Here is a 22,140-nt window from a genome sequence, read left to right on the forward strand (position 1 = left end):
TGCTGAAGCAAACAAACGAATTAAATAAATAAACCATGGTGAAATAGTTATCAATACTAAATATATAAGTGCTTTCTGTATATTATATTTTTTTAGACTTATATACAAGATAACTTAGTTAACCTGTTCGAACACAATTGATTATTTGTTTCTTTGTAAGGGACATTGCATTGAGCACGACACAAAATATTTTGGCAAAAGGTTTTTGATACAATGTGCTGTGTACAGCTTTAATTGTGCTGCCACACACTGCACTGAACAGAGCATAACGTGATGATAAAAAGGTTTTAAACGTATATCCCTTTTCCGACAATGGTACTAAAAGTTTTATCTTCTGTCAAACTTAACGCTTTGCCGGAAAAATACGCACATTACACGTCCAAACCATTAAGTGGACCAAACGCTGAAAGAGGTGTGTTACGCGTTCTCTGTTCACCATTTAGGAATTACTGTTTTATTTTTGTGTACTGTATTTCTTTCGCTGTAGTAGACTACAAACAGCTAGAATGGTGTCAGCTGTTACTAGTATGATCTTCACTAATACTTTCAGTTTTGTTTGTAATAAATGAAATCAGTTGCAATTTTTGTTTACAATGTGAAATAACCTGTGTTTTTCAGAACCTTTTCTTGTTTTAATTAATTTTACTTTACTGTTTATATTTTATTTGCCTTTGGATAACTATACTTCAGAGTGTCAATTAACAAAAGCTAGTAAAATATTTTAGTATACTATTCATTAGTTTAGATTTATTTTATTATTTTAATTCTTATATGATAATATCGACTACATGTTTTGCCTGGAGCGACTGGTATGATAATCGTAATTATATGTTATACCTGGAGAGACAGGTATGATAATTGTGACTATATGTTTTGCTTCATGCATCTGAACTGAGTGATTCACACTGAGAAAATCCTCATTCAGTTGGATCATCTTTCAATGGTGTGTATAGATAGCAAATAAAATCTAGAGTTCACGACAATAACTATTTTGAAAGACTTGTTATGTGTAGAAATGGTGATGAATACATTCTGGATATGTTTTCTGTGTCCTAATAAAAAAAATATATCGGACATGACTAATAAACAGTCTGAACAAGATTTTTCCAGTTTTCTATACTGGTAGGTTGCTGAATTCCAGCTATTCGATGAAAAAGTTCCATCCCTTCTCCATCCAAGGATGGATGAACTGGATACCACAAAATACCATGCTATCAAATTATTTAGTACAAAATCAGGTAAGACAAAATTTTAATACAATCCAATTCCAAACCATTCTCAAAACTTGACCTTCAAGTAGCTAAATTTCCAAATAAAGTACCCATCTCTTCCAGACGAATCAAATTAAGTAATCCTTCTGATCTTCAGATTCTACTCCCTCGTGAATCAATTCTCCCCAATTCAAGTACCACAAGGATCCAGTCCAAAATTAAAAACTAGTAATAATAACTAATTCTGTTTAATGATTTAATGTGTTTATTATGTATCTATAGTTATCTCTGTACAGCTTCTGCAAATAGATTTCCATCTCGAATCGTATTTGGTCATGATACATGTTGCCACTGATTTCAAACACAGATGGGTTTTTCATTCTTCTGTAAGCTTCCACTAGCCTGAAACAAAGTGCAAAGGTTTGCTGAACAATATTTTCACACCATCTGCAGTAATATTATGACCCAGGTTATATATTACCCACAACAGATTTTGCTTGTTAAAATCTAATTCTTCTTAGGAGTGGCCTATTGCCTTGCACTTCAACCTCAAGGGCCTTTTGTGCACCCTGGAAGTATACCATGAGGCCAATCAGTTTACGGTTCAGTAGTTCTATAAACCGCCGAAAACAACCGATCAGGTTCTCCTGGAAAAATTTACCACCCTTGTCTAGACTATCAAAGGTGGCGTACCGCTCTCTTGCAATTGCAGGACAGTCGAGAAGCAGGTGTTCAGTGGTTTCTTCCTGTTCATCACACATTTTACAGTGCGGATCTTCCCGAAGAATGCAGACTCTGAAAGATGCTTCCTCAGTGACTATGTCCCATAATCAGACTGCTAACCCGAGAAGACACCGGTCTACTTCAGGAGAGAAAGTAAGATGCCACCCTAGGGGAAGGCGCCTGTAGAACCATTCTGCTCATTCTCAGACCTGAGTGCAGCTTCCACCTTCTCTCATGTTCAGCGTGAACACACTTTGAGACAGTGGATTTACACCTAGAAATACCACAGAACAGGTAGGGTCCCATCTTGTTAGATGCTGAGACCAAGTTGGCCAGGGCATCAGCTCTTTCGTTCCCAATAATAAAATCTAATAGTTCAATATTCACTTGACACAGGCAGTGGTTAGTTAGAGGTCCAAGAGGAGACAGAGAGATTAGATAACAGCAGCTAGAGTGATAACAATGAATAATAAAGGGAAGGTGTAGAATTGAGGAAGTAATTTATCAATTGAGTTACCACAGACTAAAGCTTTTGATAAACTTTTAAAGAAAATCATAAAATTTGTTCCATAAGTTGTGCTTTTTTGTAGCTTTATATTTTCACCCGAGTGAATACTTCTTTTACTAGTTGTATGCCCAGCCTTACCAATACTATTTTCTCAGGTGCCTTTCCTTTTGGACCTCACATTTCTGAGTTATCCAAGGTGAAAATAAGGTAACTCTTAACTTTATAACAATTTATAAAAATAAATGTAATATACAAATCATTAAGATATCTTCAAAAGACTTTTGGTTATGATTTGTTCTCTTAGCCCTCTTTCAAAAATTGGAGAAGGGCAAACCCTATCTTGAGACTAAAAATTTCACTGTATTAACTAAACACTTGGTTACTATACCTATACATAATGTTAGTTATTTTTATATTTGAATTTTACATTTTATTTAAATAATAAACAGCCACCAACTTAAAAAAAAAAAAAAAAAAAAAAATGGTAAGTTACAACGTTTCAGCGCGTTTAGTTTTTTGTCGCAATGAACTAAAACTATGCTAAGAATCAAGAATCAAGAATTTTATTGTCGTTAAGCACATGGCAATAGACAAAGTCAAATAAAAATACAGTTTCATCTAATTACAATTTCTACTACAAAAAAAAAAAAAAAAAAAAATATACATGTGCAAAATAAATAAACAGTTTAATAAACATTATTTATATTTTACATAAGGTCTAGAAATTTATTATATATTTAAGCATCTTCCTAAAGAGTAAATATCTTGACTGTTTAATAAACATAGACATAAAATATATATCTATATAAATAAATAGATAACACATAGACATTAAAATTACAAAATAAATTAAAAAACAAGATGACATTTAAAAATACAGTTAAAATCTTAAAGTACTAATATCACAGGCCAAAAAAATCACTAACAGAGTAAAAGGCAATTTCTTTCAACCCATTTTGACAGAATAAATTTAAATCTGCTAAGGTTTACAGACCATGCTTCTTTTGGTAAACTTATTAAATAATTTTATTTTCATAAACACATGGCTTTTTTTGATTTTTCTAGTTTTATAGAAATACAATCAAGTAAGTAATTTTGTCTAGTATTATAGGTGTGAACTTCATTTCTAAAATTATAATTATTTAAGTTTTCCTTTAACACTAACTAAGCTAAAATATATGTACATACATGGAAGTAGTCATTATCTGGAATTCTTTAAAATATGGAACACATGATTCTCTACCTGAGATATTTGCCATTATCCTAAATAGCTTTTTTTTGCCATTTGAACACTTTTAGTGATTGTGAGCTGTTGCCCCCAAAGGTGTTATTCCATATAATAAATGGGAATTAAAGAAGGCATAGTAAGCAGCAACTAACATTGGGAAACTAACACAATTTTTTAGTTTTCTTAATAAATAAGTAACTCTAGATAGTTTTATACACAATTGATTTATTTGACATTCCCAGCTAAGCCTACTATCTAGATATAATCCTAATAGTTTTTAACGGGTTTAGTACCTTCATTTATAAGTTTATTCAATGAGGGGGAAAACAATATTTTCAGTTTTACTACTGTTTACAAGTAGCCCGTTGACTTTGAAACCATTCCTGAGCTGCTATCATTGAATTATTTTCTTCTAACAATAACCCATTCAAATCTTTACTTTGATTCAGAAGGGTGGTGTCATCGGCATATAGTACTGCTTTACATGGCACATTGAATGAAAAATCATTCACAGCAATTATAAATAGAAAAAGGACCCAGAACAGATCCTTGCGGTACCCCCAACTTGAATTGTTTTAAAAATCAGATAGTTCCAAGCCTGCCACAACCATTTGTTTTCTATTACTTAAGTAAGAGGAAATTAACTGTAGTTCAGAATCTCTAACTCCATAGCTATTGAATTTACTTACAATCAGTTCATGAGAGATGGAGTCAAATGCTTTTGTGAGATCTATTAAAGTTGCAGACGACAAAAATTTATTTTCAAAATTCTCTCTAAAACGTTTTCTACTATTGCTTCTATGGCTTTGGTTGTGTTTAAGTTTGGAAGAAACCCAAAATTGATCTTTACATAATAAATTATTTATTGTAAAAAATATAAACTTAGGTTGGTCCTTTACACAACTTTCAAAAACCTTACTAAATATAGGTACCAAAGAGATTGGCCGATAACTGGAAGGGTGTGATTTCTCACCCTTTTTATAAATTGGAATGACTTTGGTCACTTTTAATGCTTCAGGAAAGACACCAAATATTCCAACATCATAATTGAACAAAAAAGTTAATGGGTCTACAAGTACATCGATTATTTCTTTTAAAAGTTTGTTAGAGAACCCATAATAATCTTCACTTTGGGACGAACTTAACTTTGAGACACACTTTAACACCTTAGTGTTATTCAATGCTTTGCCACTTAAAACAACTGACCCCACCGTTACAACTTAAAATATAAATCATCAACAAACTCAATTGCTAAAACATTATTTGTTGGTGTAAGTGAAAACAGAGCTTATAAAATAGTCATTTAAAAATCATTAGTATTAACTAAGATACCTCTGACCTCGGCTTGAATGTGTTGACTGCAGCACCGGCCTCGTATTTGTTCTGGGGAACGTTGATGAAGAACTCGACGTCTGGAGGTATCAGATCATCTGGCCACTCAAAGATCGGAGATTCAGACGCAGGCATGCTCCTTAGCGTGTACTTCTTCGCTATCGAGAAAGTTGCTTGATCGTGCCAGTATCTGGATTGAAAAATACATTATATGACATGTGATATACTGTAGTATGGCAAGTTCTTTTTTAGGTAGAAGTTGTATACAATTTGTATTTACGTCTTTAATTTGTATACAAAAAATACTAATAATTTTGGTTTTGGTTTTCGTGAATTTAGAATGCTGTATTTTGGTTGAAGAGTTTGTGATGAGCCATTATGGTGTTTGATGTTGGGAGACGCTAGGTTTCTACTTAATCGTAAGAGCTGTGGGATCCTAAAGCAATCTGATTTACATTTTTCTTATTATTGTAAATGTTATTTTGAAGGCCATGTCATATGATGCTGGCTTAGAAAATAATATCTTCACCACAGCAATTCACTGAGGTAACATGTTAAGAGCCAGCGAGTCAATTTTTTGGCTTTTTTGATAATCTTCTCTTGTTTGCAGAGAAAAATAGGTCTTTAGCCTATTCTGACTAACGTTGAGGCATCATTTTAGGAGCTTACCTTCAATACGGTAAAGTGCAGTGTTTTGTCTCTTGTCTTGTCTGGAAAAATTAAGTAGATAGTTGCAGCTAACATATTTACTAAGCTTATTTATTTCCTTTATGTCAAAATCTGGGATAATGCGTGAATTTAAGGAGACTTTAAGATTGAGTCAAGACACTCGTGCACTCATTTCTCATTCGCGGCTTTGTCACAATTAATTTTGTGCTTATGAGATTTGGTTCCCCCAAAGTGTGGAGTTCTGGAGAGTTAATCACTATGAAAAGCCTTCAGCATGTTGGTTACTTCTTGGGAATCTTTACTAGTTAAACCAAAACCTCAATAAAACCAGCTTGTTAGTAGCAAAGTCCAACCCTAAGTATACTGTGTATTTCTTTCAACCACAATAATCTTCTCAAGAACCTTTTGGGGTTTTCCTAAGTCATCTTGGGATAGTTGAAGAGAAAACAAGAGAGAGATTGGAACTGATAAACTCGGGATAGATAGCCAAACATATTTTTTAAGCAATATAATTTCAAGGTACACATTGTTATCCAGACAGAAAAAGCCAGCGAGGATCAAACCATAGTTATCACGTTGTAACTTCAAAAATGGAGGAAAATCAGCAATAAAGCTTTGGAAAAAGAAATGATTAGGAATTTTACCTTAAAACCACTGCATTTAGTGAGATTTATTATTTTTTAAATGGACTTAAACTGTTATGAAAACTACAATATGAATGAATCTGATAGGGATTTTCATGAGATATTGTGAAAACTTACCCACCCAACACAACGGTGTGGTTGTACCAGTTGCGAGTAACGTTCATGGCGATTGCGTACATACACAGTGAGAAGTAAGCTCTCCGCAACACCAGGTTGTCTGTGAAGTAATCTCTCATCGGGTTGAGACATGTTGGTGGACTACTCATCAACATGGCTCCCAAGTTATACGCCAGCTTCTTCGCCACCATCCTTCTGGCTACGTCAAGAAAATAGAGTGAGCAGTTTAATTTTATTTGCCTTAGATATTCTTCTTTTTCACAGAAAATAAACAGATCATATTTTTTTGTTTACACTCTATCGAGGATTTCTGGAAAGTAACGGATTTTATTGAAATTTTACATGAACTTGTTAACTGGTTTTGTGAAATATAAAATATTTGTACACATGCTATTTTACCATTTTTAATTTCTCTTAAAAATGAAAACATTTCATAAAAGCTCCTAGAACTTTAAAAATGTCTTGTTGTGGGAGAATGAAAAGTATCAGGTGGTCTGTGAAGCTATTAGTCGCCTTAGGGAGGGTGGTGTCTTAACGATTGAGAAAGGAAAAAGAATACTCTAATGGGCTTTCAACTCATCGTTGATTGCGCAAGGAAATTGCAGAAGGTACTGATTGCATAAAGTTGAAAAGGACAGAAAGAATATGCCACTGAGATAAAAACTCTAATTATTAGCTAGTGATACAAGTACACAATTAATCTTTTGAATGATAGTGTTAGTGGAAGAATGAGATGGACGAATCTGTCATTTCAAGATAGATTAGAGACTGAAGCAATCGATTGTGGTTATGAGGGGTACATCACGTGGTAGAGTTGCAACTGCCATAAGAGTTCCTGGATAAAGGTGCGGTTGTGGTGGCGAAACAAGAAGTGAGAACATTTCTGCGCACATCAAGGGCCCTGAAAAGCCGATATAACCAAGTACGTATTTCAGAATGAAGAGTAGGGATGAAAGGAGTTGGTTGATCTAGTTATTGCATAATACCAATAGTTTCTTAGCAAATGCCATTAATTACCATCTCAGCTATTCACAGCACCAAAAGGGATCAGTGAACCATGAACTCATGAACCACGGGAATCGTGATGTTAATTATACAGATAGTTTGCTGAAATCAGGTATGTTATGCCTGGATCACAAGATTACCTGAAGACATCGGCTGTTGTAAGATAATGAAGAAAGTAGCTGATTTGGAAGGTAGTAGCTGACCTGTGGCACATGGATAAATTCTCAACTGCAATTTCTGGAATATCTTGTGTGATGCACTGTCACACGCTTCAACTCGAGATACTCCATGATGATGTGGTGAATGTCATGACCTAGAGGTCTTTAGAGTCCTCTGGCTAATTTTGGCTGAAATAGTTGTTGATTCAGGATGGCTCCTGGATGAAAAGATAATGAACTAGGCTCGAGATGGAGTATGTAAAGACCGAGATCGTGATATTCACCGTTGTGACAGAGGTTATTTCCATAGTTATCCTTATGGCTATAGGGTCTGTAGAGATAAAAAAAAGAACAACAAAACCTTGGTGTATGATGCTTGACCATTGTCTTCTGTAATGGGAGCATATTTAAATAGAGTGTATAAAGGCTAAGGTGTAAATGTCGTTGAGCAGGTTGATGAAAATGTGTGTGGCCTGTGGAGTAATATGCGAGTCCTCATGACTATTGTAAATGCCACTCTCCTGTGCAGTGAGAAATATTGACAGATTCCAGGAGGATACAGATACTCACAACACATACTCAGCTATATCATTATATACTCAGAACAGCTCTCTAGTGAGTTGCCTTTGCCTACAACACTGTTGATGGTTTGGCCGTAGTATTGCGGGAAATATCCATGTAACATGATCACTGTTTAATGACATCAGGAAAATTATACACCTTTTTAAATTAAATTTTAAAAATCTAATTGTTAATAATTCTGTCTACAACAAAATATTACTAATTGATTTGATTTATATTTAAACAACTACAATTTATTCAAAATGGTTTAACTTTAATTTGTCCCATTATTGTTTTGTATTGTCAAAGTCAAAATTAAACACAGTTGACTTGTGCTTGAGATTTCTCTAGAATTCGAGGTCTGATCTCTTCAGGAAATCAAGAATGATTGAGGACACAACATTAAAGGAACTTTAAGTTTTCTTTTCATCTAATCTAATAATTTAATATTCTTATATAAGACTTATTGATGATATCATTAATATTTCAAAAATATAAATGAACTAACTATCTCTATCAGTGCCCTCGATGACTATGAGTGGCTTTCTTCGCATGTTGTCGTCATTCTCGAATTCCTCCAGTCTCCGCTCCTCCATTGGAGTCAGCTGACAGTCGTGATGAAATGCGTGCAGCATTTCCTTTACACGTGTGTCGTTCACATACTGAAATATACAATGTATAGTGCTTTCATTTATTGGTTCAGTTGTACCTAAGACACATTAGCATTTTATAGAGGAAAAAACAAGTCTGGTAACTAAATTTACATTTTTTTTGTATTTTGGCTCTTTGAATCCAAATCAAGAACAAAATTTTGTATTTTTAGGAAAATACTAAAAAGATTGCAAAAAATAAACTAAAAAAAACACCAGTATTTAAAATTCTGTAGTATTAGGTAGTATTCTGTTCTAGAACTAAACTCCAAGAAGTGTAGCCAATGAAAATTCTTACGTACCTTATGTCTGTAGCGACAGTGGTGAATTCTTGCAACAGTGATGAGAAGCTCATACCTGTAAGAGTAATTATCTTAGAATGAATCAAAAATATTTATCATATTTTTTTAATGCAAGAAGAAATCAGATAAATTTATTTGGAATGTAGTAGGTTAAATTGAGAGAATAACAGTGGAGGTAGTTTTCCTCACAATCTTTTTTATATAAAAATAGTTAAATCAATATTGAATGTATTCAGGTTCCAAGAATTCACCACATCAAAATAAAACTAAAATTTGTGTGTAGTAGGCCTACTAATTATATAAAAATCTTTGTACACAGACCAATAAAGGAAATCGTGATAAAATATGGGTTGAGCTTAATAATAATTTGATCATTAGTTAAGGTCAAAGTAAAATTAACACTTGTTTTATTGATAATTTGTAATTAATTGCACACTACATAGACTTCCATTAAATCCAGCAAACATTAAATCATAAGTAATGATTTGGTTTAATTCAATAATTATCAAAGTTAAGTTGATAGTGCTAGAGCAGTCCGCACCAAAATATTCTGATGGTGGCTATTGTGTTTTAATCCCATCTCTATCCCCATATCCAACACTGTCGCTAGTTTTGCTTGTATGAAGAATTACTCAACATCAGGGAAAAGCTGATGGTCAGCAGCGAAATGGTAACATCGCCTCAAATGTCATCGGACAATTTGGGCGTGGGCTGCTCTAGTGGAAATAGGAATCTAAGCAACATTGATCTGGAACTGAAGTTAATGTGAGTTGTATTGTGGTCCACATGTTTTAACGTACGCAGAGTAAGTTTTGCTTATTTGACTATGCTATCATGCAGTATTTTGTATTGTAAATTATTAAGGATAAGCTCTGAGTTTAAAATTCATCCAATATGCAACCCATTTGTTACAAAGTTAAGAAATGTTATTCATACTGTAAATAGTCTAAACTATGTCATACAATAAAAATCTTTCTTTATTTACTAGATCTGTATAAACCATTTATTTTTGATGTTGAAGGTGTATTTATATGTGTACGAGTATGTTAGATCAGTTTTGTTTAGTAGTTACGATTAATTTTTTTCTTTTTCCTTTATTCTCCAGAGTTAAATAATTATAAATATTACATGCTACAGGAAGTCGGCTGAGTTTTTTTAAGTGCAGGCTGGACTGATTATCAACTTGTTTTAGTATTTTTTAAGTCTGTACAATGTTTTAATTTTGTATTTGGTAGGGGTTTTTAGTTTTTTACTGACCAAAATTGCTGAAAAACGTGGCCAGCTAATTTCCAAAAGATTGCTGTTTTGTTTGTTGTGTTGTTGGAAATAAAGTTATTTTATTGCTATTATTTTGCAAAATTGATGGTCAGAGCCAGTCATTGTTCAGCAAGTTCTACCTCAACGACAAAAATCAAGCACAATAAAGAAAGTTTCAGGTTTGAATTGACAGGCCAATGGGTGTAAGGCTACATGCAAACAGATAGGCATGTCTGCACACACATCACCATGGAAAGTGATTTTTTAGATTACTTTGCATATTTATTGGACACACCTAACATGAATGCATTACTGCAAAAATAAATTTACCTTTGGAGTGTCAAATGTGTTTAGCGTTTCCCTCAGAGTGTAGTACACAATTAGAGATCTCTGGGCCATTCTTTCATGGGGGATGAAGCTCACTGAAACAAATATAAGTTTAATAAATAGAATTGTATTAAAACTGTCATGCTTATTCTCAGATGCAGTAATAATAAGATTTTCCTCTTTTTGTCTTAATAGTACATAATTATGTTCATTGTATAACAAAACAAGTCCTTAAGTGTAAAACAACGCAAAATAATTTTACAGTTTAATTTTTATATGTTTAGCCAAAGAACAAAGGCCATACTACTACCATTGAAATAACCAAAGTTCCTTGTCATAGCAAAAGACAAATTAAAATTAGGATATCTATTAATTAGGGGACTTATATTGTATTATGATCAGGAAACAGGGTCAAGTATTATATAAAAAATTAGATTAAATTCATTAATTGTAAAAAAAGCAGTAGCTTTGTATCTACAAAGTTTATCCACAGATTCGCTAAATGGAGGGGACAGCTGTGGTAGTGTTTTACGGATAAGAAAATGGGAAATGGATGTCATAGATAGATCAATCTATGTGATGCAGTTTTAATCACATTGACAGCCACGCCAGTGATAAAAGTTATACTGTCAAATAAACGAGGAGTTGTTGCCATGTTTTTAATGAATGGAGGTGTCAAGTTAATGAAACACGACAGCTTGGCTGTGAATTTTGAGGGTTTGCTATTTTCAGTGTAGTTAAAAAGTTATTTCTGTCTCAATGGACTCAAGTTAAGAGACGTTGAGTATTCTTTTTATAACAAAACAATGTTAAAAAATTAAATATGTATTTTTCAATCAGTTGACTTTATTCAATAAACACTACTTTCTAGATTTTGCTTGTAATTGTATATTTAAAATCTAATTATTACATTATTTGTTAATAAATAAATTGATTTATACATTTTACTATTCTTATAATTTTTTAAACAGAAATTCAGCAAGACTGCTGTAAGTACCTTGTCACACAATACCTTCACTCACAAACCACCAAAACCATTTGCATGTGCTTTATTTATTGCATAGAAATGAATTATGAAACATCCATTTTAATTCTCATTTTAATCACTCTTGCAAAATTATCAAAACATGGTATAACGGATGATTAATATAGCATAATAACGATATAATTGGATGTTTTTTATTTATCCACCAACATTACAGGTGTGTTACCTGCACCTTCAGTCGTGAAAACAAAAATGTTGTTCTTATTAGAACATACTATTTTGCGTTTTTGTTCAAAAACATAATGCACTTAAAAAATTAAAGCAAATACAACAGCAAAACACAATAATTAATAAAAATTCAATAATAACTATTGCTCTTATAAATTTAATTGTGAATATTCTTTGTATATTCCAAAAATTAAAACTAGGCTGTTATGAAATTATATAGTTATTACATCTCACCTACCCTTGTATGAGTAACTGTTATTGATGATGATAATGAACACTGTAATCAAACATTCTATACTGATTGCGTCTATTTTAAAACTTGTCACAAAAATGTTCATGATTTAGTAAAAATTAATGAAGTAACGATTAATTTAAAACCAATCCAATAACAACGGAGAGTATTTCAAAGATTATACACGCAAAATTAAGTGTTTCAATCAGCTTATCTGATAAGCTGTTGTTATCTCATGTAATTTGGAAGTTCCAATGAATTGTTTTGATTTTTATGCAGATTATTTTTTTAACTTTAAATTCCCCAAATAATGCTGCTTACGTTAGTTGAATACTTTGGATCTATAACCATTGCCAATGTTTATTATCTTCTTTACTTTGCATTTCAATGAAAAAATAAGTTTGTTTTATTGAATAACCAATATAAAATTGAGAAAACTAAACAAACCCTAAATTAGAAAAAAATAACTTATTTTGAGACGATGAGAATAAATCTCGAACGAGAAATAAAGGAGTAAACTGGTTTAAGATTTAGCATTATGACTCCTAGCTCTTAAATCCAGCTCTTGAGATCTCTCAATCTATTTATCCTGTTTGCCATTTAGGTCTCCAAATTTTTGAATACTCAGAATTTTCAAGTATATCGCTAATCTTTGGTCGTCAGGCCACTAAGTTCCCCAAGACTCTAAAAACCTCAAATTTGTGTAGTTCTTTCAGTGTATATCTCTTGGTCTCAATCCATCCACCCTCTGGGACTTTTGCATCCCTAGACTTTCTAGCGTTCCAAATCTAGAAAGCCATCTAGATCAGCTAGTGCTGAGTTTGTTTTATAACACTGAAGTCAGCCATCTTTCTAACTAAAGAATTACAAATCCACTACTAATGGTAATTTTCCTGGTCAATACCAAAGTATGAAATTTTACTCTTCCAAGCAAATTTTATACTTACATTTCCAAAGTAGGCACCACAAATTAAAATCCACAAAACATATGCAAGACTATGGTCATTAATCAGCTTAATAGAAAAGCCCTTTTTTCTATAATAATGAAAGGTGTACAGCAGTATAGGACAACTTGTAAAATATTCCAAGATAAACGTGTCAGAATATTGAATTTTCCAGAGTAATTTTAAAACGTCAATCGCCTTTCAAATAATAACCCTAATCTATATATATAAATGCGAATGTTTGTTTGTATGTTCCGTTATAACTCTGGAACCAATGCACGAAACATCGTGAAATTTTGTACAGTGATTCTACACGTTCCTGGAAGTAACATAGGCATACATACTAGAGTAAATTTGGTCCAATTTAAATAGTTTATTTAATTAATTTTTTAATTATAAATCGTTGTTGATGTTAGAGTGTTTTATATTGGATCCGACAGACTGCGCTACGACACATAATACAAAGCGAACTGATACTAACAACTGTTAATACTTTCAGCTGAAGTTCATCAAAGAGGCAGAAACATTTGTTTACATTTAAAATTTAGAAAATTTTAATTGTAAAGTGCTTGATCAGTAGTGTAATGCAGGTTGCATAGAAGACGTCATTGCCTAATTTTAAATTCAGATTGCACCAATGATCAATAATCTCTATATATAAAAATGAATGTTTGTGTGTTTGTCCTTTATGGAATCGTAAACTATTGGACCGATCATTATGAAAATTTGTATGTATATACATTTTTCCACGGAGAAGGTTTATATGATATGCCCATTGATGTAACTCGCCACCAGGCGGCGCTGTAAAAGATAACAATTTTCAAAGCGCCTGCAAACTATAAACTGCAATTACGAGACAGTTACGAATATTAATTTGCCATAGACTATTAGAAGGCACTAAGTTAGAATATATGTTTGTCTTTATGATAAATATATGGTTGAACTTAAAGCTTGACTGTTAGATCGCTTTTTAATAAAATACATGTACGTGTATAATGGCTATATAATAAGCATACACAGATTGTCTTGATCGTGACAACAAGGCAAACTCTACATCGGTGTTAGAAATATAATGCACTTGAACCAGAAGTGCAAATACATGGCCAAGGCTTACGTAAAGCGTGCGAAGCCGCGGGAAACAGCTAGTCTCTATATATAAAAATGAATGTTTGTGTGTTTGTCCTTTATGGAATCGTAAACTATTGGACCGATCATTATGAAAATTTGTATGTATATACATTTTTCCACGGAGAAGGTTTATACGATATGCCCATTGATGTAACTCGCCACCAGGCGGCGCTGTAAAAGATAACAATTTTCAAAGCGCCTGCAAACTATAAACTGCAATTACGAGACAGTTACGAATATTAATTTGCCAAAGACTATTAGAAGGCACTAAGTTAGAATATATGTTTGTCTTTATGATACATATATGGTTGAACTTAAAGCTTGACTGTTAGACCGCTTTATAATAAGATACATGTACGTGTATAATGGCTATACAGTATAATAAGCATACACAGATTTTCTAGATCGTGACAATAAGGCAAACTCTACATCGGTGTTAGAAATATAATGCACTTGAACCAGAAGTGCAAATACATGGCCAAGGCTTACGTAAAGCGTGCGAAGCCGCGGGAAACAGCTAGTAATATATAAAAATGAATGTTTGTGTGTTTGTCCTTTATAGACTCAGAAACTATTGGACCGATCACTATAAAAATTTGTATTTATTTGTATTTTTCTATGTAGAAGGTTTATATGCAATGCCCATTGATGTAACTCACCACCAGGCTGTACTGCAAGATATAAAAGTTATCAAAGCGCCTGCACATTATAAACTGCAATTATGACACAGTTACGTATATTAAATAGCCAAACATTATTTGAAGGCAAAGAAATATACGGGCAAAGCTTAAGAGACGCGTGCGAAGCCGCGGGAAACAGCTAGTAACATTATAAATGCTAAAGTACCTTTGTTTGTTTGTTTTGTTTTCACACGTAAACTATCCAATCGATTGTACTGAAATTTTACATTGACATTCTTATGGTTCCTGGAATGGATAAAGGTCTTTTTTATTTCAAACATTCCTCCAGGATAAATCCCACTGGTGTTTAATGTATCAAAAAACCTATCTTGGTGACTAAAGGTTATGAAATATGTTAAATGTAATCAACCGTTCTTTATAAACATTTTTATTATTTTCAATTTGTTTACATTTATAGTGAGTAAATTGTGATATATGAAATAATTATTACTTTTCTCACAGTTTTTAGATTTCAGCGATTAGATAAGTACTCATCTACCTTATAAAATGTATTGAAACATAAAATAGAATGACACGAAGACTACCACTGAAGCAGTTGGAAAGAACTATACTAGATGGAAATTCGCTAGACTGTGCTTTTGAACTAATGTACCAATTCCACCTAAAAATTTTTTACAACATTAAAGATTTTTTTTACCAGTTCATTATGAAAGAAACATGTATGTAGTATTATTATTATTGTCCTTATAACTTCATTTTTTAGCAAATATTAAGTATTAGGTATAAAAGATATAGTTACTGTCTAACTTTTACTATAAATTTAAAGAGTGATATAAAACCCATTTTAGTTGTCTTTTAACAGAAGTAGACTTCTGAACTGTGATATATATTTTCTTGATTGGGAAACAGGGCAAAATCGTCTGTGGAACAAAATATACTAAGGCCAGATTAAATTACTTTGTTCATAAATATGCACTTTTTGACGTAAATTCTTGATCACAATATTGGGATCGGAAATATAGTTCACTCTAGCCAGCAATGGTTATACATGCGTACACCTACTAAATTGGGAGCAAAACAGCAGGAAATTACTAACAGTGCAGATATAAAAGAAAATGTAGTCTAACATTTACTATACATTTAAAGACTGTTATGGAACCTATAACCTTTTATATTCTTTTTCCTTATCAGAAGTAAGAAAAATCAACTATCGAAAAAAATATAATATACATAGCATTGGAAATTATAATTCACTTAAACCAGAAGTGCTCATACAGGTGCAATACCTACAAAAATGTGTGCGATGCCGTGTGTAACTACTAGTTATGTTATATATTTTGATTTTTCAAATAAACATCAACTGTTGTTTTATTCGGTCCCGTACTTATGTACAGGACTGTAAGTACTGTAATTATGTACTACATAGTCACAAAGTACGGTGATCATGATGAGTTTTGGTTGATATATTGGTAAATCACAGTTGAGGTTAGTAGGGTTGGTCATTTGGACTGGTAGTGAGGTCTTTAATAGAGGCCACTATCTGTATCTTTGACACTTAGTTGGAAGTTGAGTGACGCCTGTTTTAAGTGGCCTGCACGCAGCGAAAGTATTGAGATCAGTCATGGAGTAACTCTCCAGTTCAAAATTGAGTTCATAAATATAATTTTTTTACAACGCACAATCACTTGATAGGAATGATCATTGCATGAATACCATGATCTTGTGATTGTTGTTTAGCTCTAGTTTATCTTCCTCTTAGTGCAGTGCCTGGAATCTGATGCTGTCACAGACGACTCCTGAAATCTGGATGCATGTTTTATGAAGAGATGAAGAAGCTCAAAATAAACTTTTTACATTGTTTTGACTAGTCACCTTAGTCTTTTTTACAACTAGACTACAAAGTATAGTGTAATCTAGGTGAAGAGCTATTTTCATTGTCTCATCAGGTGGGCAATTGAGTGCACTAGAATGCTTTAGACACAATCTCTAAACACAGTGATGCAGCCGAGATTTGAACACTAACGTAGCTTCGGTGGGAATGGTTGATGTAAATGTAAATGTTGAGTTTTACTTCCTTTTTGGATCTTATCAGACAAGCATGACTCCGGATTCCAGGAGGTCTGTGACAGCATCAGATTCCACACACTGCATTAAGAGGAAGGCGACTGGAGCTAAATTCAACATTCACATTGAATCAACCAACCCTTCCAACCATAGCTACACTAAGACATTATAATAATAGAATAAAGTGAACATAGTGAGTTTCGGTTGATATATTGGTAAATAACAGTTAGGTCAGTAGGATTGGTCATTTGGACTGGATGCCTCGTAAACTTCAAGAACTACACAACGTTTGAAAATGAGATGAATTAAAGAGTCCAAAAATAAAATAATAAAAATAATGAAAGGTAACAGTACCTTGATGATACGGTGCCATCAAATCAGTAAAAAAAAATCACTAGATTATTTGGATAATCCAGACTGTGACTGTTTTGGCATACTTAGAAAAAATAAAAACATTCCTTATATCTTATATTTCATGGATGTGTTTACATATGACTTATATTTGAGTATGTAAACATGTATTTATTTATTGACTTGGCTACTGGCTGTAAAGTGACTTTGTCGATGAATGCAAAAACTTAATATGACAATATATATTATTATTAAGAGTGTTAAAATTGTTACATGCACTAAACAGTTCCAAATTAAATTTCCTGCACAATTATACCCACTTAGAATTCTCTCGATTGCTCTGTTATTACCAGGAGTGAAGGATGCTCATAAGAGAAAGAATTTAACACTTTTTTAACAGTTTACAGATTTGTAATTGATATTCTCAGTTTTTTATGACAGCAACTATATATTTTATGAGACGGGAGGACTATATAGCATTCAAAAAGGTCAAAACTCGTTGGTCTGGTTTTTATAAGCCTAAATAGGTTTTTTGTGTATGAACATCTTTTAAAGATGCAGCAGTACTTGCTGCTATAGATTTTAAGTGCTAAGACAATGACATGCTGTATGATTGACAAAGGTTGTACAGAAAATTGAGCATTTGAATCTGTATTACACCATGCCTATGGTGAGATGGTCTCTCAAGAAGTAATTAATCAAAATTGCAGAATACTTTTCAAAATGGTGGCTAGGAGAAGGAACTTCTACTTCAGTCCAATGACACAGGTTTTACCAGGCACCGGTGGCCATCCTATTTTTTATCTCAAAAGAACAGAGTCAAAGGACTTGTACTTCTGGCACTTTCAATCTACTTCCGATATAAGGGTAGAAAATCCTTACTAAGTTCATGTAACATTTAAAAATAATAATTTAAAGCATGATTTGCGCGATAGAAGTCTTTTTGTTTTTTGAACTGTAATCTGGGAAAGAATGGCTTGTCAAGACCAGTTCACCTTTTTATTGGAACTAAATTCAAAATTCAATTGAATCAACCCTTCTTACCATAGCTACGTTATGTGTAGAAAACACGGTTGCTCCACCATGCTTACAGGTCATATAAGAAACATCATAGACATGAGACTGCCACCACTTCATCTATTTATAGGCGTCTCTGAAGTCAAAACTTCAGTCTGATGTAAATGTTTCGTTTTTAGCTTCTTCATAGTCGACTTTCTTTGGATCTCTTCAGACGAACATGCCTCCAGATTCCAGGAGTCAAGTCTGGGATAGTGTCAGGTTCCAGACATTGCAATAAAAGGAAGGTAAACTGGAGCTAAACCCAAAATTTAAAGAAATCTTAGTCTCAATTCCTTTATTTTGTTCCTTAATCCATTTTTAAAATTCCAATATGAAGGAATCTAACCAGTTTTGAGAATCTTATGTGCGCTAACCAACCTTTGTTATAATACAGTGGGTTTTTAAGTATTAAAATGTCATTTTGAATGTATTGAACTGTTAAAAAAATCGTTGCAGGCAAAATCAGTGGTGTACCCAGAAATATTTCTCTGGAACACTGGAGTCTGGAGAACGGAACCCCCCTCCACAGACAAGTAGGAGGGTCCAAGGGCCCTCCTCGGGAAATGTTATCTTGTAGTATTGCTGAACTAATAGTTAAAGGATAAAGATCAGGTAAGAGTGTATAGAGTTTACAGTAAAGCCACTCTATTACCTATCAACAGAAAGCTTATACAGATATAGTTAAATTCTTCTATAACAAATACAGTTTGTACTAAGTGTCAGCTCGGCTTTGAAGACGGCCATTGGCGAGAGCGGCACCGTCAGTGTTTTAGAGCCTAGAGCCTCGATAGAGATCCGAGACCTGGACAGTCTCTCTACGGCGGAGGAGGTTCAGGAGGCTGTTGAAAGGGAGCTCGGTGCTAGCGCAGGGGTGGTCAAGGTGTTCCTGACACAACCAAACAGAAGGGAGCAGAAACTCGCAGTTGTCTCTCTGTCTGAGCGGGGAGTTAATCAGCTGCTGAGGACTTCAAAAATCAAAATTGGGTGGGTCAATTGCAGGATTCGTCGAAGGGTGGAAGTGACCAGATGCTTCAGATGTTTCGGCTACGGCCATCAGCAGACGGACTGCAAGGGACCCGACAGGAAGGCATTGAACCTTTGCCTGAAGTGAGGGGAGAGCGGACACAAGCGAGATACCTGTGCTCCCAAAGCAAAGTGCTTTCTGTGTGCTAACGAAGATCAGGACACCGTTGACACCAAGCACACTCCTGGCTCGAGAACCTGTCTCACGTTTAAGAGAGCTCTTGAGGCTTCTAGAACAAAAAAGTGATGCGTGTCCTCCAAGGCAATCTCCATCGTAGTGGAGTAGCTAACGATCTTCTTTCCCAGCTTATTCTGGAAAAACAGATCGATCTGCTCATCTTAAGCGAGCACTATCGTGACCGGGTTGGACCCAACTGGTTTCCGGACTATCTGGGGACCACTGCCATCTGGGTCCCGAATACCAACGTGTTGGTTAAAGATCATGGTAGGAGCAGAGGAATTGTATGGGTGAATGCCAGCGACGCAATTTTTGTGAGCTGCTACATCTCACCTAATGTTAACATAGCAGATTTCCAGAATCAGCTGGATGACCTAGAGGATATTATCTTGACCCTAGGTAACAGTAGGATAATCTTAGCTGGAGACTTCAACGCCAAGTCTGTAGAGTGGGGCATGCCTGCGACGGATGTAAGGGGTTTCCGGATTTTGGAGATGGCAGCCCGGACCGGTCTAGTGGTCTCTAATGTGGGGAGTGCACCCACTTTCAGAAGACCAGGTTACAGACAGACCATCCCCGATGTCACTTTTTCGTCGGAGGGACTCGCAGGAAGAATCACGGACTGGAGGGTGATCGAGGATTATACCGGTTCCGATCATCAGTACATCACCTTCAGTCTTATCGGAAGCAGACTGAGCCGAATCGTACCAACTCGAGCTTCAGGCTGGAATGCTTCTAGGCTCAGTGCTGAATCCTTGTCCTTGGCGATTGACGAGGGCAAGGAGACAGTTCTCTCTTTAGCGGATAGTACCACAAACATTGTTGACGCCACAATGAGTCTTATTGCGCGCGGTTGTGACGCCGCAATGCCACGGAAAAGATCCTTGGGGAGAAACAGACGCTCGGCTTACTGGTGGACGGAGGATATCGCCAATCGACGGAGAGTTTGTTTGAGGCTTAGACGGAAGGTCACCCGGGGAAGAAGGAGGGGGGGTCTGGTTCCCGAAGCTCTAATGCAAGAGTACAGGGTTGCCCGTAGAGGTCTCAGGCAGGCGAACACGGTGAGCAAGGCCTCCAGCCAGGTGGAAGGAACTCAAGGACGATCTAAACACCGATCCTTGGGGACTGGGCTACCAAATCGTCTTGCGACGGCTAGGTGCCCAATCTGCTAGCCCTAACATGAGCGCAGCCGAACTGGAGGTAATAGTTGATGCTCTGTTTCCGTCTCACCAGATTAGGCCGGAGGAGCATATCGCAGTTCGTCCCGAAGAGGCACCTCCGTTCACTGAACTAGAGCTGAAAAGCGCCATCGCTTCGATGCGCTGTAGGAAGGCTCCCGGGCCCGATGGAATCCCAGTGGAAGTGCTTAGAGTAGTGGCTAGTGGTTCACCGCAGCTGCTGCTTAATATGTATAACCGCTGCCTGCTGGAAGGCGTGTTCCCTCCTCGTTGGAAGATCCAGCGCCTAGTGTTGGTCAGCAAGGGAAAAGGAGACCCCACAAGCCCGTCCGCATACAGACCCCTCTGCATGCTGGACACAGCGGGAAAACTCCTCGAGCGTTTGATCAAACCTAGGCTGATCCAGGCTGTTGAAGCGGCTGGAGGACTTTCTGACCGCCAGTTCGGTTTCCGCGCGGGTCGTTCTAAGATTGGTGCTGTCGGTGAGGTTGTCAGAGCGTTCGAGTCAGTACAGCAGGGAGACCATCGGTACCGCAAACTGGTAATGCTGGTAACACTGGACGTAAGGAACGCCTTTAACTCGGCCAGTTGGGCTGACATGCTCGGTGCCCTACAGTCCACGTTTTTCATTCCACCGTATCTCTTGAGGCTGCTAAATAACTACCTTAGGGATCGGAAACTGGTCTTTGGAACGTTGGACGGACTTCGTAGTAGGGAAGTGACGGCAGGTGCTGCCCAAGGCTCGATTCTTGGCCCAGACCTGTGGAACATCATGTACGACGGGGTTATTCGTATGGAGATGCCGCACGACACCTTCCTCGTAGGTTATGAGGCCCAGAGATTGCTAAGTCTAGCTCTGAGGCGAATACTCTGTTGGATGGGTGAGCATGGACTGTCTTTGGCCACCGAGAAGACAGAGATCGTGCTTCTCACCAGGAGGAGGATAGATCCCGTCGTGCAGCTAAACGTCAACACGGAACTCATCGATACCAAACGCTGCGTCAAGTATCTAGGAGTGAGAATGGATTCCCGTATGACATTCTGGGACCACATCGCCTGTGCGGCCGAGAAAGCTGAAAAGATTGTGGCCAATCTGAGTAGGCTCATGACCAACGTCGGTGGACCCGCAGAGACTAAGCGCCGTGTCCTCATGTCCGTGACGAACTCGGTTATCCTCTACGGTTGCGAGATATGAGCGGATGCCTTGCGGCAGAAGCGTTACAGGAAGAAGGTCATGGCGGTGCAGAGGAGAGGAGCTCTCCGGATTTCATCTGCCTATCGTACCGTTTCGTAAACCGGCCGTCCTTGTGATTGCGGGGGTAATACCCATTGATCTTCTTGCTCTTGAGCGGAAGCGTGTATACGATGGGAATGGCACTGTCAGCCGTGCTACTGCCCGTTCGCACACTCGAGTGGCAAACTCGATGTGAGACGGAG

At 35.8% G+C, this 22,140-nt stretch overlaps 1 protein-coding gene across 2 annotated transcripts; it reads right to left on the minus strand.

The window, feature by feature from the left end:
* Positions 1-1,370: 1,370 nt before the first annotated feature.
* On the minus strand, positions 1,371-12,363 carry LOC124353643 (UMP-CMP kinase 2, mitochondrial-like). 2 transcript variants are annotated; one of them, XM_046803581.1, is made up of 6 exons: positions 11,690-12,010; positions 10,696-10,787; positions 8,665-8,818; positions 6,433-6,631; positions 5,010-5,192; positions 1,371-1,613 (listed from the first exon to the last, which is right to left on the minus strand). In XM_046803581.1, exons 2-6 carry the CDS (start codon positions 10,762-10,764, stop codon positions 1,460-1,462), a joined length of 759 nt encoding a protein of 252 aa, XP_046659537.1. In that variant the 5' UTR covers positions 10,765-10,787; positions 11,690-12,010; the 3' UTR covers positions 1,371-1,459. The 2 variants fall into 2 exon arrangements, with proteins under 2 accessions (XP_046659537.1, XP_046659536.1); XM_046803580.1 differs by lacking the exon at positions 11,690-12,010 and adding an exon at positions 12,144-12,363 and having other exon boundaries at positions 1,374-1,613.
* Positions 12,364-22,140: the final 9,777 nt, after the last annotated feature.

The sequence above is a fragment of the Homalodisca vitripennis genome, chromosome 2, assembly GCF_021130785.1.
Source record: "Homalodisca vitripennis isolate AUS2020 chromosome 2, UT_GWSS_2.1, whole genome shotgun sequence".
Lineage (NCBI taxonomy): Eukaryota > Metazoa > Arthropoda > Insecta > Hemiptera > Cicadellidae > Homalodisca > Homalodisca vitripennis.